The sequence below is a fragment of the Stigmatopora nigra genome, chromosome 5, assembly GCF_051989575.1.
Source record: "Stigmatopora nigra isolate UIUO_SnigA chromosome 5, RoL_Snig_1.1, whole genome shotgun sequence".
Classification (NCBI taxonomy): domain Eukaryota; kingdom Metazoa; phylum Chordata; class Actinopteri; order Syngnathiformes; family Syngnathidae; genus Stigmatopora; species Stigmatopora nigra.
The window spans coordinates 475779-500643 of NC_135512.1; the positions used below are offsets into that span (position 1 = coordinate 475779).

Sequence of the window (24865 nt, forward strand, 5' to 3'; positions counted from 1 at the left end):
TCAATCCGACGCACATAAATAGAAAAAAATACTATTTTTTTGAAAAACACATTCAAACAGAAGGATTTTAACACTATAAACGAAGAAGCTTTCTTCAAAATAATGTTTTGTATTATAAAAAAAGGACAAATGATACTGAGTCAGCGATTTGGCCTTCAAAGCGTTAAACTCGTTTTAGGTTGTTATTTTAAACATAGTAATTGGCTCTCATATATTTTTAATTTAAAGAAGGGATAAGCATATTTTGTTATGAAAGTTGAACAATTTTGGACCATTTTAAGTGGGTTTACTTATATAATAATTGTGTATTACTCATCTTACATCTTTATTCAATTAAAAATTACAAATATACGAAATATTTTTTAGCCTTACACTTTTTTAATGTAGAATTTTTAAGATTATTAAGTGAAATCCATTTTTAAAAACGACCGTACTTTACATGTACATTTAAATAAAGGAAATCTGCGTTTTTTTTCTCTTTTTTAAAAATGTAATTGAAGTAAAATAAAAAAAAACGATAACTTTTGTCTGTAGTTTTGTTGAAGATGAAAATGCAGAAACATGCAAAATCATTTTAATGTGTAATCCAAAGAACATGTACAAGGATTTGGAATTTTGGATAGTACGACCGAAACAAAACAAAAAAAAGTCATCCATCGCGTCCAAATGTTTTGGTCACTTCCGGCTTCCGTTGAGCTTAGCGCCCTCTGGTGGCCGGCGGCTGCATCAATTACATCCTCCGACTAGAAAAGTGTCTTCTCGCCGATTATCCATTATAATTCATACAAAAAAAGAATAATAATAAAAATGAAAAATACAATACAAAAAATCAACTTTTTGTGCCCCTTTACATGAACAATGACACTCTTTTCCTTTCAATTGGATTATTATTTTTTTTAAAATGCCATGAACCCCTTGTTGCCAAATTTACATTAAACATACACACATAAAAAAATAAGATTATACAGATTAAATTCATTCAAAAAAGTACAACTAAATATTTTTAAACGTAATGGAAATGAAAAATTGCCTGGCAACCGGTTCAGGGATTTTATCATCTTTTAATTGTTATTTCTTTCATCTGAATGTTTTATATTTAGTATTTCTATTTTAATTGTGGTATTTATGTCCTGTATGTAAATGAGTTAAATGTAAATTCATCCAAGGAGGGGTTCAAAACAAAACAATCCTACGCCTTTTTTACACTAATCACGTTGCCAGACGTCCCGGTGGAAATAAATTGGACGTGGATTTCCGTCAATGGCGCACAAACGTGAGCATTCCCAACCAGTCTTCCCAGTCTAAATCGAAACAAAACAATCATTGTCAATGGCAGGCTTTGACAAAATCCAAGAGAGCCGTTTCCACTTTTCCATCAGGCTATCGTTAGCAGCTAAAGGCTAACACATGTTTCGTTAGCGGCTAAAGGCTAACGTGTTTTTTTTGTTCATTATTTGAAACATTTTTGTCCACCCGAGTGCATCTCTCCTTCCTCCAACTGGGAACATATTAGCGGTCTTGGGCTAACGCTAGCTAAATCCGGGGGTGGGCAAACTCGGGTGTGTCCAAATATTCTAAAATGACAAATCCTAAAATGAACATTGATGGAATAAGACGCCCAATTTACGATGACTGTTAAAAGCAATGGACATCTATAGCCGTCAATAATGTCCTATATTTAAAAAAAAGTCAAATTTTGTGCATGAAAGGATTCGCTTTTTAGTTGTTGTTTTTTTTTTTACGCGGGGCCGTAAAAAGAACGCGTGTGTCCGCGGGCCGGGGCCCCCCCGAGACTTTGCCCACCCCGATCGGAGGGAGGCGGGGCCCGGCCAAAGACAATGTACATCAAGGCACGTTAGACCTCAGCGAGGGCGGATGGATCTCCGGCTCCCGCCCGGGCGGGGTCAGTCGTCGTCGTCGCCGCCGCCGCCCCCCCCGCCGCCGCCGTACAGGTCGGCCAATTTGCGGAAACGGGGCCCCCAGTCGCCCAGGTAGTCGTAGTCCTGGTCGGCGCCGCTGGAGGCCGAGTGCAGGCTGCTGAGCGAGCCCGCCGTCGAGCCGCCGCCCTCGTAGTCGAACACCAGCAGCGAGTCGTACGGGGGCGCCGTCGGGTCCTCGTCCGCCGCCTTCAAGCCCTGCGGGGGCGCCAAAATGGCAAAATTCATTTCCATTGTGTCTTTTAGGACATTTATCATCCTTTCTGAAGGACGAATGTTGGAGTTATTCTGTGATAATACCATTATATATGTGTATATGTGTGCATTTTCTGGGGCCAGCTCGGGATGGTAACATGTCACCGAGGACTGTTTACTGGAAGATAGGACTGACCTTTACCCCAGAATGCAGACCTAGAAGGACGCTTCGGAAATTGCTTATGCAGTGTGATGGCTATCCAACAACAGCTGTTAATTGTTATTATTGGATACCTGATATGCCATGATTGTTACAGCCGTTGTTTTTGCTTACGCCATCTGATTCATCAATAACCTTGTCATTGTTTCGATCCGTGGCCTTAAATGGGCGGCGGGAGTAATGACCGCCGGAGAATCATTTGCAACGATGTCACAATGTATTTCTCCTCGCGAGTCGCTCCAAATGAAGCCAGCGTACCTCGTGGATGAAGTCGCCGATGTCTCCGGGGTGGGGCGCGGCCGACCTCGGCGGGTAGCGGTGCTGGTGATGAAGGGGCCGCTCGTCCATCCGCCGCACGCCCATCTTGGCGCCGCACTCGCCGTCGCCCAACGAGTCGGGCTGCTGCAGCTGGCTCAGGTCGTAATCCTGCGGGGGTGCCGTGCCAATACGGACTGAGTTATTCCTGTTTTTTTACTCTTATGTTTGCTTTTATTTCTGGCACCTGATCTTCCTCGCCGCCGCCTTCCTCGTCATATTTCAGGATGTTGTCGCGGACGTCGTCTTCGGGGTCGATGAGGAGCTGCTTGGCCTGACGCTCTTTGTCCCGCCTCTTCACCCACATGCCCAGGAACAACACCGACACTGAACAAGAGCAGGGGTGTCAGACGAGGGTTGGTTTTTGGTATAAATGGATTAAAAGAACTGGATTAAAAGCCCTGGATATTCCATTTTTCTATAGATCTAAAACAATGTTTATTTTAGCTTTTTAAAATATATATTTTTTGATTTTACAAAAATTATTTTTGAACTAAAAACAGAAACAAATGATTAAAAATGTGCAATTAATGATTTAAATGGGAAAAATCACGAAATGTAATTTAAATCTATATCTATCATTTGAGTTTGATCCTAAAACTGAAAGTCGCCACTCCTGATTGACTTTCCCGGGCCGCACAAAATGATGCGGCGGGCCAGATCCGGCCCCCGGGGCCGCCACTTTGACACCTGTGCCGTAAATAGAGGAGCAACGCAAAAATGTGACACGAGGGAGCAAAGTTTGAGGGAGACGAGAGACAGACCCAGCAGCAGGACGATGAAGACGAGGATCCCGATGACGGCGCCCATGCCCAGGCCGGCGGCGGCCACCCGTTGCATGTCCACGCAGTCGCCGTGGCGGTCGCACTGGCACACTTTGACGCGCAGGTAGCTGGTGTTGGTCATGTGCACGTTGCCCGAGTCGGTGACGGTCACGGGCACCTCGTAGATGCCGTGCGGGAGGGAGCCGGCGCGCAGGCGCAATTGGGCGTGCTCTCCTGTCGTCAAAATAGGCGTCAAATTAGTCATCATATTAGCCGTCAATTCTTTCACTTTATTGTCATTTTCCCTTTAGGTCCTAAAGCCTTCGTCAGTAGAGGTCCCATTGTATTCCTAAACTTTAGGAATACAATGGGACCTCTACTGACGAAGGCTGGAACCAAGAGGTATCACTATAATTGCCAACTGGCATTCAAGGAAATTATTTCTAAACACATATATTTCAAAACTACATCAGATTTTTTTTTTTTTTTACTAACTTACCGCTAAGTCGCACCAGCGTCCAGTTACGTCGCACGTCGGGGGGTCGTGGGGGCAGCTCAAAGGCGAAAGGCCCGGCGTTGGGGCTGAGGTCGGGGTCCGAGGCCGTGATGTTCAGCCCAACGCCCGCCTGAGGGCGCTCGCACATTTCCACTTCCGAGGGGAAGACGCGCGGCGCGTTGTCGTTGATGTCCAGCAGGTACATCTGGAGGGTCCCCGTGCCGCTGGCCGGAGGCACGCCTGAAGACATTTGGACACAATTTCATTCCTATAAATCATTTAAGGACCAAAGTCTGCCAATTCGTTAGTCTAATCATTTTGCTTGAGGGTGTTCTGACGAGTTGGGTTATTTTGTTGCCAAAAGGAGTCCAAATATTGCGCATTTATCATCTGGCATTGTCATTCATATTCCATGTTTTTGTGTGTGTACGTCATTGCTTCTATTAGGAATCAAAACGTCACGTCCTTTTTCGGTCAAGTTCATGGCGGCGGCTGTCGGCGTTTTGTTTATTTTCAAATTTAATATTAAATTGTAACAACAATATACTGCCAATAGAAGCATTTGTTAATAATTTTCCGTCCGACTGAAGGATTAACTTCCTGATTGGACACATCACCGGTAAGTATTATGTTATTAATGCATTAATATCTTCCTCCAAACTTTTTTTCTTGTCGACACAAATGACGTGTAGCTAATGAGTCGGCTTGTTTTGATCTAAACTGCTATAAAATAAACATGTGTTAAATGATTAGCTTGCGGGCTAGTGCCCCTAGTTTATAACACGAGGGTGCCGAAAGTATTCAATTTTTGTCAAATATTTTCCACAAATTGTTTTAACCAATGACCAAGTTGTTTTTGTGCTCAACTGCAGTAAAGTATACTGGTATTAGTTGGTTAGCATGCTAGATAGCGGCCTTCGTCAATGGCATGAGGCTAACCATAACAACAAGGTTTTAGCCGGGGTCGCCAAAACTATCCTATTTTGTCATTTTAATCCGAATATTTTTTTCAAGACTGATTTGACCATACGGAAAATGACGCTTGGCCTATGTGTTGGGTTGTTTTATGAGCCAAAGTGTCGTAAAAATATAAATTTTACTTGGTTAGCATGCGAGCTAGTTGCTTAGTTAACATTTGCAAGGTAGCTGGTGTTGTTGTTTCTGATGAGTCGTCAAAAGCGCGCTATTAAAAAATCCTCGTTTTAATTTCAGCCCATAAAATCGTAGATTGTAATTCCAGATAATAAACTGCGACATGTTCAATCGCTGCTTTTCCTTGTAAAGTCGACAGTTGCAAATGCAAGATATTTAGCATTCGGGAGACGTGAATGGAGCCCAAAATGCTTCTTATTGGACTATTTTGTGGCTAGAATCCAATGTTCTCTCGGACACATTTCCCACTCTGACCCGCTTTCAATTTTCTATTCTCGGAAAAAAGTAATAAAAGTTGTCTACAGAGAAAAAAGGGTGTCCACTATCGAACAGAACACATAAAGAAAGATGGGTGACGATGGCGTTTTGGCATTTGGGGACGCCGCCGGAGGAAACGCGGAGGACACGACATTCCATTTCTCTCCGCCAATTTTCCATTTGCCGCGGACAATAGTTTTTTTCTCTCCCCTAGAAAGAGCCATTATGAGCGGAATCGGAGGAAGAATTTTGGTCTGAATGGAATGATTGTGGTCGCAACCGTGGCTGTGCCGCTCTCACCGTTGTCGGTCGCCACGAAGGTGACGTTGTACAGGTTGTTCTTGACGTACGGCGACTCGCGGTCCAGCACGGCCATGGTGGAGATGCGCCCGTTGAGCGGGTCGATCTCTAGCCAGTTGGCGGGGTCGGACATCTTGGAGTACCTGGAGAGAGATGGTAGCTTGATGAATGAGCGAGCTAGCTAGCGAACGAGCGAGCGAGGACTGGCAGTAATTGTATGTCGAATTTGACAAAAGTTAAATGGATCTGAAAATGGCGACTTCACTGTGGCGTTTTGAGACGCCGGTCCTTCTGAGAGGGAAACTGGAGGTGGCTGGAGTAAGGAACCACCTAGCTGCATGGATCATCGACTTCCTCACCAACAGACCACAATATGTGAGACTCCAGGACTGTACGTCTGATGTGGTAACTTGCAGCACGGGGGCCCCACAAGGCACAGTGCTTTCCCCACTCCTCTTCTCCCTCTACACGTCAGACTTTAAACATAATACAGACACCTGCCACCTCCAGAAATTCTCCGATGACACCGCCATTGTTGGACGAGTGACTGACGGGAACGACCTGGAGTACAGGGGAGTCATCACAGCCTTTGTCGACTGGTGTAGGCAAAACCACCTGCACATCAACACCAGTAAGACAAAGGAAATGGTCGTTGACTTTCGGAGGACACCTCAACAGACCACTCAGGTGAACATCCAGGGTAAAGACATTGAAATCGTGGAGGACTTGAAGTATCTGGGTGTTCACCTCAACAGTAGACTAGACTGGTCCACAAACATAGATGCCCTGTACAGAAGGGGCCAGAGCCGCCTCTACCTGTTGAGGAGCCTACGGTCCTTTGGTGTGTGCAGGTCACTGTTGAGGACCTTCTATGACACTGTGGTGGCATCTACTGTGTTTTATGCAGTGGTCTGTTGGGGAAGTGGGAGCACGGAGAGGGACAGGAACAGGCTGAACAAGCTGATCAGGAGGGCCAGCTCTGTTCTGGGCTGTCCTTTGGACTCTGTGGAGGAAGTGGGAGAGCGGAGGATGCTGACCAGGATGAGGTCCATCATGGACAGCACCTCCCACCCCCTGCATGAGTCTGTGGAGTCCCTCCAAAGCTCTTTCAGCAATAGACTGCTACACCCTCATTGCAGGAAGGAGCGCTTCCGCAGATCCTTCCTCCCATCAGCCGTCAGGCTCTTTAACTCAAAAAAGGCTGTGGGTTAGGACCTCCCGAATTTCGGATACAGTGTAGATGTGCTTGTATATATATGTATGTGTATGTATATATATATCTCACCAACACAGTTACCTATTTATATATTTATTCATGTATTTATTTATTAACTTACTATTAAGTACCCATTTGTGTATAATGCCTTTTCTATTCCTGCATCCTCACCCTCTTCCTATTGCAACAAAGAAATTTCCCGATTACGGGATGAATAAAGTTATCCAATCCAATCCAATCCAATTCATTTGAAGGGGAAGGCTGGCGTCTATTTTCATCTGATGATTTGGGGCTAGTGGAGCAATTTACTTATTGTTGATTTTGGAGAAAAATCCCGTCACTCGTTCTCCAAAGAGGATGCAAAGTGACCCAAAAAGATCACAAACCCTCGGCGTTGGCGCCTGGGTTAGCCTAGCCTTGGCTGTTGCTAGGCAACAAAGACAAGAGCGCTCCATTTAGCCAGCAAACAGCGGGCCGGCTCCGCTGGCCAACCCGCCGGCGAGGGATCTTATTTCCTTTTTCGTTTTCTTCTTCTCCAATCACGTTTAAAAAAAAATGTAAAAAAAGAAAGCTAAGAGCGTCTTATCTCGGCCGGGAGGCAAAAAAAACTTTGGCGCGATAGTGTGAAAGCTCCTCGACGGAGGGATTTATATTGGCGCTACTTTGATGTCACCGAGAGGAAACGGTGAACGTGGGCTCGTCGCTAAAAAAGTCAAAACAGGAGCAATTGCTGCTGCAAAAAAAGCTGCTCCTTGACTTCAAAGTCAGAATGGATCAAAACATGCTCAAAACCCCAGCAGGCGTCCAATCCCTTTAGAACGATTGGACGGCCATTGCCGCCCGTTATCCCGGTTTAAGCCAAAGAGATGGATGTCGCCATCAATGGCGGCGGGCAATTAGGTCATTTTGGTTCATTTTTGCAAAGTGAAGTTTTGGGCAAAGCAACGGGTCAGTTCCAGTTTGTTTAAAGAGCAGGGGTATCAAAGTCGGAAATTATTTTTGAGCTCACCGGACGGTCTGCCTCATGAAGCGGTCGGGGTCCTGCGCCGTGTAGCTGGTTAGCATGGAGCCGGCGGGTAGCCCCTCCTCCAGTTTGATGGCTTTGGGGTCGGGGCTGAACTCGGGGCTCTCGTTCAGGTCCAGGATGCGGACCGAGACGGTGGCCGTGGACTGGCGCGGCGGGTGGATGCCCCGGGCTAGCGGGGCCTCGTTCTCTGCCGCCACGCTCAGCACGTACGAGCGAGTTAGCTCAAAGTCCACCGGCTGCGGGGGAGGGAGGGACCGGTTGGCGGGAACCTTAGCCGACGACGACCGGACGGACGGACGGGGGGTGCCCACCTTGACCACGGTGAGGCGCCCCACGTTGGTGGCGGGGTCCGTGGGGATGGAAAAGTGCCCCACGGGGTCTCCGAAGACGATGCGGTAGACGGCGTTCCAGGCCGGCGAGTGCGGCTGGTCCTTGTCCGTCACCGTCAGGTTGCTCACCACCACGTTCACCGAGTTCTCGTGGACTTCGCCGAAGAACTGGACGGAGCAGAATTGGTCACCTGGGTTAGCGCTAACCGTTAGCCCAGAGGCGGGCAAACTTTTGGGCCCTGACGGGGGACAGACTACAATTTGAAAAAGGTTGAAGCCCCAATGATCGGTGGCCTACCGTGTCTGTGGTGAATTCGGGCGGGTTGTCGTTGACGTCTGTGATCCCGATGACGGTGGTAGCGGTGTTGGAAAGGCCGTAAGTGGGGTTGCCCTCCATGTCGGTGGCCTGGATGATCAGCGTGTACTGGGAGACTTTCTGCAAAAAAAGAAAATCACATCCACTTCAGCTGGGGTTTTGTCCACTTATGGGTCGTCCGCTCACCTCGCGGTCCAGGCCGGCCGCCACGGTGATGATGTCGCCCGTCTTGTTGTTGATGGTGAACATGTTGGTGGACGGACTCTGGGGGTTCTGAGTCAGGATCTTGTAGCGTAGCATCCCGTTGGCCGTCTTGGGGTCGTCCTTGTCCACCGCCGTCACCGTCATGACGAAGGTCCCTGCGGGGGGGGGGGGGGGGGCAGCATGTTTTGTGGGAGGAGCCTTGTGGGCCACGTTGAGGTTTTGAGCGTACCTGGCTTGGAGCCTTCGGGAACGCTTCCGTTGAAGACGGTGCGCGTGAACTCTGGCCGGTTGTCGTTCTGGTCGATGACGTTGATGTGGATCTCCACCGGCGACTCCACCTGGTTGCCGTTCAGGTCCACGGCGTGGGCTCGTAACTGTGGGTTCCACGGGTTAGCTTGGCCATTTTGGCTCCTCGCCAATTAAAGACGGTTTCCATCCAGCCCCGTAAATATTCATGAGATCATTCTCATTCTCTCCACGCAATTTTAAGGGGGGTGCGGCTTATACGCACGCGCGGGCCACTTATGTGCCAGTAAATAGTGTCACGCTAGCTAGCTAGCCACCTAAAACACCGTGCCGTAACGACGGCATTTTGGCCGAGACGCCACACTCGGCGGCATACGCTAGGGTGATTTAGAAGCGACCATCTGTCCCATTTTCTAACCCCGCCCCCCCTCCCCGCACGGCAGGCAAGGTCGAGTCACGACACCTGTAATTAACGACACTTCTCGGTTGAATTTTACGGCCGGTCGTCACGATTTATGATGTTTTTTTAATTATTTTTTTTATGGTAAACTCACGTGGAAGTTGGCAATGTGTTCCCGGTCCAAAGGCTTGGTGACGGACAGCTGTCCCGAGATGGGATTGATGATGAAGATGCCCGTCGGCGGCTGGTCGGCGCCGGGACCCGTCACGCTGTAGCGTAGGAGCCAACTCTTGTCCCGGTCCGATCGGATCTGCGGTAGCGTTTTGACTTTAGCGTAGCTGACCACAATCGTTCGTCAAATGAAACTGCTTTTTTTTTTTCAAAATAATTGCTTCAGCCTTCTGGGTTTGATTCCGGCCGGCTAAGGTTAATTGTATGCTAGCTTGTTCCTAATAAATGAGCAATTGAAGTAATTGAATTCTTACTCTGACAAGGTCCTCGGGGAACTGTCCCCTGGAGTTCTCCGGCACGTTGACGGGAGGAATGACCCAGTCTCTTTTGACTCTCCGCAGAGCTCCGGCACCCCCGCCGCCGCCGCCACGGCGCCACGGGAACAGCGTCTCCGAGTCCGCTCTCTTCTTCTGCTAAAACGTCAAACAGGTAAAGAAGCGTTACGTGGATTTGCTGACTTGGCGCTTCTTTAAAGAAAATGTTGGTTTTTTTTTGTGGTAAATGTCCGCCACCTGGTACTCGCCAAAACGTGATGCACGGGTATTTTTTTTAGAAATTTTGGGGGTGAAAAACCTGGCATATTTGTGGGCGCCATGGGCTAGCTTAAATGTTGTCCGGGGAATAAATGGTCGTAAAAAAAGCATAAAAAAGGCATTTAAAAAGGGACATAAAGAGACTAATTGTTTTTTAAATAGCGTGTCATATCCAGTGTAGCCGTGGGAATTTTGGGGATAATTCAATTAACTCATTTAGTCCAAAAAAAGAATACTTTTAATATTAAATGGTGGTTTTGGTTTTTGCTTCATTTTACAGTTAAAGCATACAGAATAATTTGATTTTTAAAGGACTAAAAAGGGTAAAAAAAATTTGGATCGAGTAAAATTCTAAATAAAGAAAATTGCCAAAACTTGAGAAAAAATCATAAAATAAAACAACTAAAAACTAAATGAAATGAGTCAAAAACAATGAAAATAAGAGAATCATGTGTATACGCAAGGGCAAAAAAAAGAACATAAGCAGCTATTTTTTCAATCAAAATAAAACCAACATATGGATGGGCGTGGCCTCACCTGCCGTGCCTCCGTCACCCCGCCTTGATCAAAAATCCGCACCGTGGTCCTCCAAGTCCGTTGACTGTGAGGGTCTCGAGCATAGATGAGCGCCATTTTGTCCCCCGGTCCCCCCGCGCCTTTCCGCACGTAGACCGCCCCCTCCTGGCTCACGTGGAAGTGGGATGCGTTTTTGGCGTCCAGTCGGACCGTCCCTTGGCCGCAGTCCCGGAAGATCACTACAAAAAAGACACCCCAAAAATTGAAAAAAAATCAAGATTTTTATCAAGATTTTCCATCTATTCTCTCCGGCGCCCCCCGCGGTTCTCTCGGTGGACGACGGCCCGACCATTGGTGGGCGCAAACCAGGCGAGGCGCTAATTAAAGCGCCCAAAGTAAATCCCTTTAATCCTTCAATCAAAAAAGCAGACGTCGAGCCCGACGGCGCCCGACGGCTTTGTTCTGCCCGAGAGCGTTTGCGTGGCGTTTGCGTTGCCGTCGGCGTGGCGCTCCACCCCGCTCGCCGTTTAATTGCACTGGCTTTCACGCGGCGGCTATTTAAAAACAAGCGCACCAAAAAAAAGAAAAGAAAACACTGGATTTTTTAAGGCTTTTCTTCTTCTTCTTCTTCTTCTTCTACCTGCTTTGACATTTTGGCGAGCTGTCAAGGCAACAGGTAGCGCCTTCCTTAACTTGGACGTCAGACTGTTTCAAGGCACCCCACACCTACTTGCAGATGTTCTTTTTTTTAATCCAGAATGCCACTTTCCATGGAAGAAGTCATTAGAATTAGGGTGTTAGATGATTCCACCTGTGGAAAATCCATCATGACACATTGGCTACGACCGGCGACGTCTTTCCGGGCTTCTGTTTTTCATTGGTCCACTCACGATAGACACGCCTACCAAATTTGACGTTGCCAGATGAAGTTAGCTTTAGCAGCCGAATTTTGGAAGAATTGAAGGTGAGGGCCAGAAAAGGGTCAATTGCCTTACAGATGATCGCATCAAATCCAAAATGGCTGATTTCCTGTGTCTTTTTGGGGATGGCTTCTTGAGACTTTTTTGTTGGTCTTCTCTTGATACGCATCCCTACCAAATTTCATGTCCATAAGTTGTACCGTTTTTGGGGGCTGGATTTTTAAAGGATTTTATTGACTCCTGCAAATAGCTCAACTGACCTCAAAATGGTCACTTAAATCCAAAATGGCCGACTCCTCCATGCCTTCTTGAGACTTTTTTGTCGGTCTCCTCTTAATACACATGCCTACCAAATGTCCTGTCGACAAGCGTCGCCGTTTTTGAGGGCCCGCCGTTCTTTTGCGATGCATCAGTTCTCCGAAAGCCGCCGTCGCCGCCGCCGCCGTTTGTCTCCCCCCGCGGACCCGCCGACCGCAAAAGGCCGCTCATTATCTACGCCGGTGTGGAAAAACAGGCCCGCCGTCGGATTTAACACGCCACTGCTCCACGGTAAAAAAAAGGGGGGGCGAAGTGGAGCGTAACAAAGACGAGCGGGCGCCAAAACAAGCCCGAGCGCGGCCGACGCGATCGCTCGCTCGGCAAATTATTTAGCGGACCTTTTTTGTTTTTTTTGTCGCTAGACGCTCGCCACCAGATAAAAAATTCAAAGGTTGGTCACGCGGTTCTCGGAATTTAAAATGGTGAATGTTCAGTTACATATGCAAATGTATGGTTTCACTCATCTATAACTTTTTTCAGTGGCAATGACTAAGCATCTTCCTTCTATTAACACTTTAATGACATTTCTATTCACAATTGTAGTGTATTGGATATTCTTTGTATTTGTAATATATATAAAAGTGCTCCTTACATGTTTAAAATGTTCTCTCCAATATATCCGTATTGTCATGAGGCCACCTAGTGGTGTGGTGGTTCACTCGCCCCGACTTTGGCGCGGGCTCAATTCCCGCGGGTGGCTGGCTATATGATCGGGGTGCGGATGGCGGTTTGTCTCTGTGTGTGCTTTACGACCAGTCTAGGGTGTCGTCTTCCTTTCACCCGAGACAGACGGCTGGGTTAGGCTCCAGCACCCCCCGCCACCCTTTCGAGGATGGGCGGTACCAAAGATGAACCACTATTTTATGATCATTTCATTCAGATGTACTTTCATTTAATTTTTTGTATTAAAATTGTTTTTTTTTTCAAACTTGTGTCGTGAAAAAAAAGGGAGTCGTCTTATATTCAGGCCAATACGATATTTGCCAGGACGAGCTAACGGGGTCGGTGCTCAAATATAAATACACAATCTGATAGGGTGACTTATGTACATTCCCAACAAAGCATGATATCTAATCTCAAACATGGTGAGTGTCCACTGTTGCCCACTAAAATGAATAAAAAAACAAAAAACACTGGAGTCAAGTGTCAAATCATGTGCTTTTCCCCCATTAAAAGCCTCTGTGATGTCCCTGAACGCACCAGCAGACTCCATTTTCTTTGTTTATCTTTCCAGGCAGCACGGCGGCTAGCGGGTCAGGACGCCACGCCGATGTGACCGCCAAGCAACAATATGAACTAAAAAGCCTTCAGAGCGGGTGAGTCAAAAATTGATGAAGCCATAAAAAGGACACGCGTCGCCTTTTGAAGGGCCAGCGACCTTCCGAAAAAAAAGAAAAAAAATAACCTACAAAACGCCGACTCGGTGTAAAGATGGATTTGGCGTTCCCGTCCGCGGTCGTCTGCGATAAGCTTAGCGCACCAAAAAAAAAAAAAAAATAGAGAAGCGGGCGTTTACATAAACAGGGAGCAAAGATTAAAAGTCAACAAAGGCAACTTAACCGGATTAAAGCACATTTTTCCCAAACAATTTCTCCGAGCCGCGCTCAATCATCACAAATAAGCGCTCAACTTTTCAGACCCGCCGGCCCACCACGCGCGTGCGCGCGACGGCTGGCTCAGGCGAGATAGCGAGCGTCTGGAAGCGACGCCAGGGGTTGCGGCGTGCGGCGTTTCGCCGTAACGGCGTTGGCTGGCTGGCAGCCACTCGGGAATGTGGATAATGGGATCTTTTGTCAATTTCATTAAGACGCGCTCCGGCGCCGTGGAAAATACGCAATTACACGTCCGTGCGTGCGCGCGTGCGCGTCACCGGCGACAAATGCGTTCCAAAAAAAAGAAAAAAACTATTTAATTGCCAGCGGAACGTCAATCCGTTTGAATGGATGCCAGTCCTCCCGCTTCAAATGAGTGGGACGCCAATGGAGTGTCTTGTTTGGGAAATTCCAGCTCCAAATGAAGGCTTTGGAAATTTAGGAGGGGCTTCTATTATGAAGATACGTAGTGGTGAAAAATGGTGGATGCAGGAAGTTGGCCATTTTGGCTGCAAGGTGAACAAAATGAGGTCTACGTCTTCTACAAACAGCCAAATTTGTTGCTAGGCACATCAATTATGAGTACTATACTGGTCAAATATTGTCAAGGACCCATTTCTGCTAAGACACATGAAGTCAGCCATTTTGGATTGAAGAATTCCATTTTTTTTTCAATTCAATATTTGAAAAGCGCAGCCCCCAAAACCAGTTTGACTGAGTAACATGAAATTGGACAGACATGCTTATTGTAAATATACCAATGAGATTGCCGTAAGAAGCCATAGCCGCAAAAACACAGGGAGGCGGACATTTTGGGGCCAACAGAGCCAGTTTCACTTGGCAACATGGATTTTGGTGAACGCGGCTGTCATAACAAAACTAGCTAAACCACACATTTTATCAATGGTAAACATTTTTTGCATATTTTGATTATTTTGATAGATTAGACATGGCCCCCCGCCAATGGCAGTCAAGCGTGACCACTACAAAACCGCCATGGAATGTGTACCGGAACACGGTAGCGTATAATTTATGCGTTAGCGGGCGGGCCGGGGGGGGGGGTTTGGACGGTCTTGGTCCTCCGCCACGCGCATCCAATCCATCAAAACGCCAGCCGTGGAGGTAAACAAAAAGCCGCGGCAGCGTTTCGCCGCTCTCCCGGACGGATGGACGGACGCCAATTAGCGCCTCCCGCTGTTTGCCACGAGTGGAGCCGTTCAAAAGAAAGACCCCGAAAAAAATTGCGTCCACGCTTGAGTGGCGGTCCAGCGGGAACGTGGCTGCCACTCGCCGATTTATGACCGGCGGGAAATTTGCGGACTCAGCCAAAATCCAGCGCTGATGTTGGACCAAAAAGGGGGACGCCCCACTTTTTTTGTCCTGGAAAACTTGGACGCAATTCATATTTGAATAAAAGACCGTTCGGTTCGGTGGAACTGTGGTCAGTGTGTGGGGCTCGCAGTTTTGGGGTCGAGGGTTCGATTCCGGGTGGCTCGTTGCTGTGTGATGTTTGCCTATTCGCATGTGTGGGTTTTCTCTCGTGTCCTAAAAAATGAATGCTCGGGTGGTTCAAAAATGGAATGAATATTTTGATGTAGTCGTATGACAATCAAAAAAAGAGGCCATCTTGGTTCAGGGCATGATGTCAAATAAGTTCTTGGATGGGTCGCCAAAGACGGCACATCCAATCCTTGTGAAGCGGGCACAAACCATGGCCAATTGAAGTGGAGGCCATTTATCGGAAGCGCGCGCTGGCCTGTGCTGAATGTTGAAATATTAGCTCCCGCGCCATGTTTTCATTTGGCGTCCGTCCGTCCGTCTCGTCTTGACGGCGGAGAAACGCTGACTGGCCTCCAGATGTAAATCGTCCTTACGAGCCACGTATAAATCCGAAGGGGCGCTTTCGCCAAAAGTCGGCTCTTTTAAGCGAGACGCCATCTGTTATCGCGACGGGACGATCGATATCGGCCGCGGCGGCGAGTCCAGACGAGTCCAGCCCAGCCACGGTGGCCTCCCGGGCAAATGAGATTTACTTCATTACCCTTCTTTATTTAATTGCGGACGCCAAAGAGCCCGCGGGGAAATCAAAGCGCCCTCCCCGTTTCTCATTTCACCTTTAATAGAGCCATCGGCCCGGCCGGGATCCAGCCGTAGAGCGCCCGCCGCACGTTAAAGAGCGCCGTAATTGGCTTTTAGCGTTTGGCCGGCGACACGCCGCCGTTGGCTTTCGTCGACGGTCACCCAAAATGAATTTTTCTCAGCGTTTCTTCTAGCGAGAGGGTGCCGGAGCCTATTCCCGCCAACTTGAGGGAAAGACACGCCCCAAATTGGTAGCCGGCTAATCGCGGGGCTCAATTTGTCCAGCAACCAATCAATCAGAGCTAGCACAGCAAGTTAGCATGCAATTAGCATAGCATGTTTTAAGAAAAAACTACGCGGTAAACCCACAAACTCCACCGGGAATCGAACTCTCGATCTCGGGACTGTGAGGCGCATGTGCTAACCACTGTCTCATTCATCAACTTCAATGACATTTTCTGTCTGGCTCCATTTAGTGGTGATGTTGAGCGCTGCAACAGAAATAAAGGTGAACTCCAGCTTCCTTATTTTATTCTATTTTCATTAAAAATGGGAATATGGGCCTCAGTTTGGACACCACCGAGTCTAATTTCAAGTCCCCGCCGAAACCAGATTTCCAGAATGTTCCGCTTTTCACTCGGGACAAAAAAAAAATGCAGTTTTTTTTGCCCAAAAGTCAAAAAGAGGAGAAGAGCGTTAATCCGCCCGCCCCCCTTCGGTAGGTACGCCAGCCACGGTCCTCTCCTGTTCCCTTTTTTTTTGTTCCTGGCCCTTTTCCCATTATGGGGAGATAATTGCGTTTTCACCCGTGTTTATTTCCGGTTTGATTATTTGGAGAAAAGCGATTTCCCCCGAGGGCGTCCGTCTCTCTCTCGCATTGGATTTTTCTTCCATCCGGCCGGATCCACACCACCGCCGCCAGCGCCACCACGACTGGCCGCTTTACGGCGAAATTGCAATCCGGGCTCGGGCGAAACCCTTGATGGAGTCCTCCCAAAAAAAATATATAAAAGAAAAGAAAAGATGGCCGCCTAAATTGGGGAACGTTTAGTGAGGTGAAAAAGAACAAGATCCCGCGTTTTCGTCCGAAGCGGTCAATGGCGTAAATCTGGTTGGCGGGGGAAATCGATGGCGCCGCTGCGGGCGGGGGACGTGCGCACGGGGATGAAAAAACACCCAGGGATAAAGTAGCCATTTGGCACTTGCTGCAGCCATTTTGGAGGTGAAAATTGAGGAAAATTCACCTTCACATTGACATCAATTTGTCCTTTCCCCCCCCCCAAAAGGTCAAAGTGTGACCTCCCTCCATAAAATTGCCTTCAAATTGACAGATCATTTTCTCATTAAGGTCAAAGGCCAACGTGTCCCATCCCCAAAATGTCCTTAAAGTTACATGAACTGATCATCTCTTCACAAAGGTTAAAGGTCAAAGTCTTCCCTCCCCCCCAAGAAAAAGCCTTCAAAATGGCATTCATGGATCATCTGTTCAATGAGGTCAAAGGTCTTAACAAAACTAGTCCGTTGGTCAAAAAGTCGGTTAACTGTCGCAACAAGCGTCCAGGAAAGGGTTAACGGCCGCTATCTCTCTCAAGGGCAAAAAAAAAAGGCTTTCCGTTTCCCCAGAGTCGAACCCCACGGAGGAGGTTCTTATCATTCAACGGGCGCTTTATCTGAGGCAGGCACGTGGATTTGTAAAAAGAGCAAATCCTGTGTTTTTGCGACCTGAGCGCGCGCTATTTGCTGAAACGTAATCCAACTCCAATCCAAAGAGTACATTTAGGGGGAGGGGAAGGGGCGGAGCTTAAGCCCGGCAAATCAGCAAACGTCTGATTAAATCTCCGCGCACAAACACCACAAACTTTATCCTTTGTTGACTTTTCAAACCACAACCACTGATGTTAAAATGGAAGAATTTGCCGTTAGCATGTTGCTAACTCGCTGTTGCTAATGAAGAAAAATATATCATTAGCGGCGGGCGCTAAAGCCTCATTGCCGACGTGACGCTCCCATCGATGCGTTTGGTCTCATCATATTTTAGCTCGCGAGAGCTGTATGGACCAAGGAAAAGAGCCACATGTGGCTCCCGAGCCATAGCCTATACTTTTTGTTGCTATTTGTCGTTTTGATGCTGCTTTGTAGTCTTGTGTTGGCAGTTTTTTTCTTCTCTTCCTCCCTACTATTGTCTTATCTTCATTTTCCGCGGGGGGTGCTGGAGCCTATCTCAACTGGCTTTGGCCAGGAGGCGGGGACTGAATCATCAGCAAAAAAGTTGAAGGCTATTATTTTTTTTCCTCTCGTAGTGAAAGTGAAGACGAAGCATTTTGAAACAATCGCTAATCTGTCAGCTTCCTTTTTCCTGGCCACGTTGACCTTTGACCCAAACGCCCCCCCCCCCTCCCCCCCTAATTTGACTTCCCCCTTTATGTCACTCGCCGCCGCCATCGACGGCCGTGGTCGTCCAAACATAATCATTGTTTGTCTTTTCAGGTCCACCAGTACAAATGGATTGGACGTGTGTCGACGTGATGGGTCGCCAATGTGCTAACGCCGTGTTCCAATCAAGTCCTTTTCCATGCGTGGGTGGCGCCATCTGATTGGTTCTCCTTGCCATTACGGATTTCCAGTGGCGGCCGTTTTGGGTGAGTCAAAATCAACTTTACATTTTGTGGGGACCATTTGAGTGTGCGTGTGTCAAGTGGCGGCCATCTTAGGTGGGTCAAAAGCAACTACATATTGTGGTATCATCTGAAATACATCTTATGGGAGTCCAAAAAAACTTTATAATAATAGGTGACATCATTGTGACTTGCCCTCTGTGTGTCAAGTGGTGGCCATCTTAGGTGAGTCAAAATCAACCTCATTTAACAGAATAAGAATATAAAGTGGCAGCTAACTTGCTAGCAACGTCACTTTGCAGCGTGCTTATGACACGTTTTACCAGTAGAAGTTTAACATTTGTTTAAAGCACTCATCTGACAGAAAAACATCAACTTAATTCCTTCAATCAACTCCCACAAACCCCATTTTTGAATCCTCCAACTTGTTTTTTTCTACCTCAAATCGATGGGCAAACATGTAGTGTGAGCTGTTATTGTTTTTTTGTTTTATTTCTTTGCCCCCCCCCCCAACGCGCTTGTTTTTGCGGCCACGGCGACTGCGAGAGTGTTTTTTTGGTTCCGCTCGACGGCGTTTGTCCAAGCTCGCTCAAGCGAGCACACGAGCCACTTTTGCCTTGCTGAGCATTTTCCCCTCTCTCTTTTTTCTCTTTCTCTCACTTTTTGACCTTTCTCATTCAGAGCACATCCCTTTTGTTGCCTTTTTGTTTTTCGCAGAGTAAAAGTTCAAATCAATTTTCTTCTTTTCTCAACTGAAAAAGCTTCCATTTGACTTTTCAAGAAAACAATAGGACGCTTAAACGGTCTTTTTTTTCAGTAGCTTGTCGTGTTTCACTGCCATTGACCACAATCCACGACGTCCCATCTGTTCACAATTGGCAGCAATAAATAATAGAATTGATTTACTTATTTTGTCCAATAGATCATCCAAATGAAATCTTTCTTAATCCATTTACATGTCTTTTCACTTTAAAGAAAAACCCTGTAACTTCTCTTTTTCTTTCTATCTTCGGAAATATTTAAAAACAAACAAATGATTTGGTCACATTCGATTCGCTGGAATACACTGCCCCGCCCCCTCCCCCGTTGTACTTTGACTCGGAGGCCAAAAAAAGCAGACTTGAAACTCCTAATCTTGATTTTTGGAAGGTTTTTTTTTCCACAGCAGTTGCGTTCTGAATAGCAAAAAATGAAAGAGACAAAAAGTCCAGTTATGTCTTTGTGGAAAGTCCCCCAAAAGCCCCATGGCCCCCCCAAATAGGGTATCTGGCCAAGCCCCACCCACTGAACAACAACCAGACACGGAAAAGCGCAATTTGATCCAAGTGAGTAGAAGGCGTTGAAATTTGGAACAAATTGACAGCGTTCATGTCTCGGTTTTTTTTTCAATTTGGGGAGTTTTTTATGCCAAAAAACGACCACAAAAAGCTGTTTTTTTCCCGATTTCAATCCTTCTACTCAAGCGTCATGTTAAAAGCCTCAACCATTTTCTTGAAAAACAATCACTCCCACTCAATCTCAATACCTTTTAATAAATTCATGGGAAAAAGCCGACCCTTTGAATATGATATTGACGGTCATAAACCTGTAAATCTTTCATGTCTTAGTTAGGTATGACAGTCATACGAGTCAAATTGTCAGGTAAACTTTGACTCCCGGTGACGGCGGCCTTCTCAAAACATTTGCTTTTGCTTCATTTCCTGCGCATAAACTGTTTTTTTTTTTTTCATAACATTTCAGGTAATCTCTGCCAGCGTAAACAAATCGCTTCCACTTTCATGCCGTGGATAAAATGTAAATATTTAAGTCCTTCAATCTTCAACTTAAGCCGCTGCCGCCGCCGCCGCTAAGCCGGCAGTTTTTTTTTTTTACCTTTATTTATTTCTTTTTTTTTTAAATCCTGTTGCTGAGTACGGGCCAAATATGGCCACGTCCGCCATTAAAGTCGGTCAGAGTGCCTTCCACAACGCCCTTTCCCAACGTGCAATCAATTTATAGCAAAGAGGGTCAGACTCGGGTTGGTTGGTTGGTTGGTGGCCCGCATTAACGTCAACTCCATTTCCCTTGGGCCAGTTTAGATATAGAATATTTGTATTTTTTAATTTTTATAAATGGTTTAAAACAACTGGATTAAAAGCCCTGAATATTTCGTTTTTTATAGATCTAAAACAATGTTTATTGGAGCTTTTATTTAAATATATTTTTAGATTTTACAAAATTATTTTTGAACTAAACACAGAAAAAAATGATTAAAAAATGACAATTATTAATATCAAAGGGGGAAAATTAGGACATTTAATATACAACTATGCTCTTTGTTTTAATTTGATCCTAAAACTGAAAGTGGCCACTCATCATTTCCTTTCCCGGCCGGGCCACACTAAATGATGCGTTGGGCCAGATTTGGCCCGCGGGCCGCCACTTTGACAGCAGAAATTTATCCAGCATCTCAAAAAAAAAAAAAGATTGTAATCTTCCCTCCAAAGTAACACATTTTTACTCCCAATTAAAACAATGAATATGGAGGTGGACACATTTGAATCAGGGTGCGGCTTATACACCAGAAAATGTCAAATTCAACCATTTTAAGGCCTTTATAAGTTGATACACGGTTTATAGACGACAGAAAATGCCAGAAAATACAGTCTGTATAGATGTGTGCGCGTGTGGGGAGGGTGCAAATGCGTGAATATTAAAGAGGGGGTGGGGTCAAATGTGCGTGTTTGCAATGTCCAACCAACTAAGAGGGATTTTTCTTTTTGTAGGACATTTCGTGTGACCCCCCCCCCCCCCCACCCCCCTTCTTGCCCCCCCCCCCACCACCTCGTATGTGTGCGGGTGGGCGGGCTTATTGGCCTAATCCCGCTTCAGTGCGTCTTGACCATAAACCCCGCCCGACCCCCCCCCCCCCCCCCCTGCCTTCAATCCCCATTCTAGCACTCTTAAGCGCCCCCCGACCGCGAGCCAAGAATTAGGCGAGACCGACCGTTGGCGACGGGCCGCCGTCCCTCCTCCTCCCGGCGTGGCGTCTCCGCCTGGTATTCCTCTCGCGTGAAGCCCCGGACGCAAGGGGGTCCGGCGTTCGGGTTGGAGGCCAGGGCCGCCGGCGCCACCTGCGTGCAACAACAACAACAAAAATGGCGTCAAAGGGGATCAGGATTGTGGCGGTAGTTAATTGGACGCTTGAAAATGGCGTCCGTGCTTGTCAGTTGGGAACGTTGCATTAATTGAGCCCTCCCCCTTCCCCCCTCCCGTCAAAAGGGATTATCTCCGTCCCGATGCTAGCGATGAGTTAAAACCACGGTGACAATGCCTTGATTTGGCCACCGTCAAAAAAGACACGCCAGAGAGAAATAGCCATCAAAATGATCGATTCAATCAAGGGTGTCAGACTCGGGTTGGTTCGCGGGGGCGCTTAAACGTCAACTCCATTTCACGTGGACCATTTTAGATAGAGTAGTTAGATTTTTTTTGTATATATAAATGGATAAAAAAAAATACTATTATTCATTCATTTACAATTTAGCTGGTCATTAGCATAGCCTGCTATTTATTTTTCGATGGGAGGTGAGATGGAAATGCTAACCACTTTCCCACCAGGTTAGCTTTAGCTAAGTGAAATTGATAGCAGACGGAGGATTGGACGGCAGATGATTGGTCAGCAAAAACCTTTTCCTTTCATAGTGAAAGTGAACAGGCAGCATTTTGAAACAATGGAAAGGATACTATTGTGTCAGCTTCCTTTTTCCTCCCCGCGCTGACCTTTGACCCAAGCGTTCTTTCCCCCTAATTTGACTTCCCCCGTTATGTCACTCGCCGCCGCCGCCATCGACGGCCGTGGACGTCCAAGCATCTAAACATCATCATTGTTTGTCTTTTCAGGTCCACCATTACAAATGGATTGGACGTCTGTCGACGTGATGGGTCGCCAATATGCTTGCTAAAGCCGTGTTCCAATCAAAGTCCTTTTCCATGCGTGGGTGGCGCCGTCCGAATGGCTCTCCTCCTCCCATTATGGATTTCAACTAGCGGCCGTTTTGGGTGAGTCAAAAACCACTTTACATTTGAGTGTGTTTGAAATGGCGGCCATCTTAGGTGGGTCAAAAACAATGACATTTTGTGGCACCATTGGAAATAGCAGCCCTCTTATGGGGGTCAAAAAACGTGATAATAATACATGACCTCATCTGACATGGTCTCTGTACGTCAAGTGGCGGTCATCTTGGGTGGGTCAATGTCAACTTTTACATTTTGTGAGGACCACTCTACTGTGTTTGGAATAGCGGCCATCTTATGTAGGTAAAAAAAAAGTTAGAATATTGTGCGTCAGCATCTGACATGTTCTCTGTGTCAAGTGGCGGCCATCTTAGGTGGGGCAATAACAACATAACATTTTGTGGGGACCATTTGAGTGTGTTTGAAATAGCTGCCATCTTGGGTGGGTCAAAACAACAACATTTTGTGGCACAGAGTCCAAGTGGTTAGTGCGTCAGCCTCACAGTTCTAAGGTCGAGGGTTCGATCCCAGGTGGTTCTTACTGGTGAGGAGTTTGCATGTTCTTTCTGAGCTTGTGTGGGTTTTCTGCAAGTAGCTCACTTTCCTCCCACACCCCTAAAAACAACCATGCTAGGCTAATTGGATGCTAACACGCCCCACAGCTATGATTAGCCTGCGAATGTCTGGCCAACAATCCCCCTCCCCCCAGGCTCCGGCACCCCCCGCGACCCAAAATACGAATACTTGATGGGCCAACAGCCCAAATGCTACTAATGACCCGCTTGCACGACCGCTTTGTTCCAGGAATTTCAGTTTTGTTTGTCCTTAGCCATGAACAAGATGGCGGCGTTAGCGTAAAGTCGGTCGGCAAGGGAACAATAACGGCGGCGCCCTCCCGACAATCGGGTCAATCGAGCGCGCCCCGTTGTTTGGAAGGCGGGCGCCGACCCTCCCCACCGACCCTCCCCGCCGCCCGGCTGGCGTGTCAGGCATCTGTTGCGGCTTGTTAACGCGCTAATGGGTTAGCGGGGGGAGGCGGCGCACCCATTTGCGTCCACTTAACCCAAAAAGGCGGATTTAGCATATCCGGATTACACTCCGACGGGGCCTCCGGATCGGACGGCGAAATACCGCCGTTTGCTTCCGTACGGAATAGTTTGTTTGTTTTGGGTGCTTAGGGTTAGCTTCTCTTGATTTTTAGAGCATTCCAGGGTCACTTCCAGTTGATTACATGTACTCGGGTCATTTTGGCCAACTCCAGGGTCACTTCCTGTTGATTTCTCTTGTTTTTTGGGTATTTTCCTCCTCATGGGTCACATGTTTTGGCCAATTATGAGTCACTTCCTGTCGATTTTAGCACATTTTTATAGTCAATTCCTGTTCATTGATAACTTTGAAGTTGATTATGGGTAATTACGGGTCACTTCCTGTTGATGTTGGGAAACATCCTCTGTATATTTGAAAATACATTTATTTTTATCTTAAAAAGTCATGACAAAAAATAATAAACACATTGTTACAGCGACAAGAAATTGTCATTGATTACCATCTAAATAATGATTGCAATTTGGCATTGATCAAGAAAACTAATGATTTCTTTGGGTGAGAACAATCACAGCCAGTTTGAATCGATTCGTCGTCATAGCAACCAAAGAGTTAACGCGCATCATCCTCTCCCCCAAAAAATTGCGAACCAACACCTGCACTTCCACCACAATTGGACGTCTATTGTAGTCAATGGCGGAAAAAAAGACATTTTAGCGAGAATAACAACATAAACATTTTTGGGTAGATGAACACCACTAGTTTAGCCAGAAAAGTAGTCCACTGATGAAAGTACATGCTCATTTGAATAGAAACCATGCCAAGTCAATTGGGTGCGCACGCACACGCACACACGCGCGCGCACACACGCACACACACACACGCACTAACACACACACACACAAACATCCCCCAGCAGCCCAAGTAGAAAAAAAACCCCGTCTCCCCACCCCAAAAAAAAAAAAATCAAATCACCATGGTAACATCAACATGGCTATCAACTGCTCTGAGATCAGCCATCGAGCGCCCCGTCAATCAGCCAGACCAACGCGTCCCCGCCGGCGGCTGACCCGGGATCAGCCCGGTTGCGGGTCTCCCTAATCCCCGCGCCGTGTCGGCCGGCGGTGTTGGCCGGTGAGCTAAAAGGGGGAGGTTCTTATCTTTCAAGGCGCCTACCTGCAGCGGAGTGGCCGAGGAGGCCAAGAGCGTCCAGCAGCAGATCCACAATGGCCGCATGTCGAGCTCCTGTCTTTCTGCCGTCCTGCCGTGTTAACGCCCACCCGCCCGCCCGCTCTGGCCTTGCCTGGCTTGGCCTGGCTTGGCCTGGCCTAGTGTCCCCTCGACTGCGAGCCTCTGCGCTCGGCTCAGCAGCCAGACCCCCAGTGAGCCCACTATCTCCTCCTCCTCCTCTTCTTCCTCCCTCCCTCCCTCCCTCCTCCTCCTTCGCCTCCTCCTCATCGGCGCTGTCAAGCGCCTCTCTTACTCCCCCTACAGGCCAAAAAATAACGATAGGCGTTCCTTCAAAGCAGGGGTGGTCGTGGACAAACACAAAAATATAACATTGATTTTTTGGGGGGGGCGGGGCAAATACACGCTTAAATGTAAACATAGAAATCATTGAGCTAACACTGTTGAGCACAAGTGAA

At 47.2% G+C, this 24865-nt stretch overlaps 1 protein-coding gene across 2 annotated transcripts; it reads right to left on the reverse strand.

The window, feature by feature from the left end:
- Positions 1-558: 558 nt before the first annotated feature.
- On the reverse strand, positions 559-24618 carry LOC144196510 (cadherin-2-like). 2 transcript variants are annotated; one of them, XM_077716743.1, is made up of 16 exons: positions 24396-24618; positions 21166-21292; positions 10677-10894; positions 9861-10016; positions 9530-9685; positions 8959-9103; positions 8712-8884; positions 8508-8645; positions 8192-8377; positions 7863-8116; positions 5638-5780; positions 3931-4167; positions 3432-3665; positions 2855-2994; positions 2611-2778; positions 559-2135 (listed from the first exon to the last, which is right to left on the reverse strand). In XM_077716743.1, exons 1-16 carry the CDS (start codon positions 24453-24455, stop codon positions 1905-1907), a joined length of 2766 nt encoding a protein of 921 aa, XP_077572869.1. In that variant the 5' UTR covers positions 24456-24618; the 3' UTR covers positions 559-1904. The 2 variants fall into 2 exon arrangements, with proteins under 2 accessions (XP_077572869.1, XP_077572867.1); XM_077716741.1 differs by having other exon boundaries at positions 9861-10019.
- Positions 24619-24865: the final 247 nt, after the last annotated feature.

Bases quoted from the DNA above. Each gene is read 5' to 3' on its own strand.
- LOC144196510 (XM_077716741.1), bottom strand. From the start codon at position 24,455: ATGCGGCCATTGTGGATCTGCTGCTGGACGCTCTTGGCCTCCTCGGCC. The intron at 21,293-24,395 runs GTAGGCGCCTTG...TGTTGCACGCAG, and splicing joins CCTCGGCCACTCCGCTGCAG to GTGGCGCCGGCGGCCCTGGC. The intron at 10,020-10,676 runs GTGAGGCCACGC...TTGACGTTTTAG, and splicing joins GGGTGACGGAGGCACGGCAG to CAGAAGAAGAGAGCGGACTC.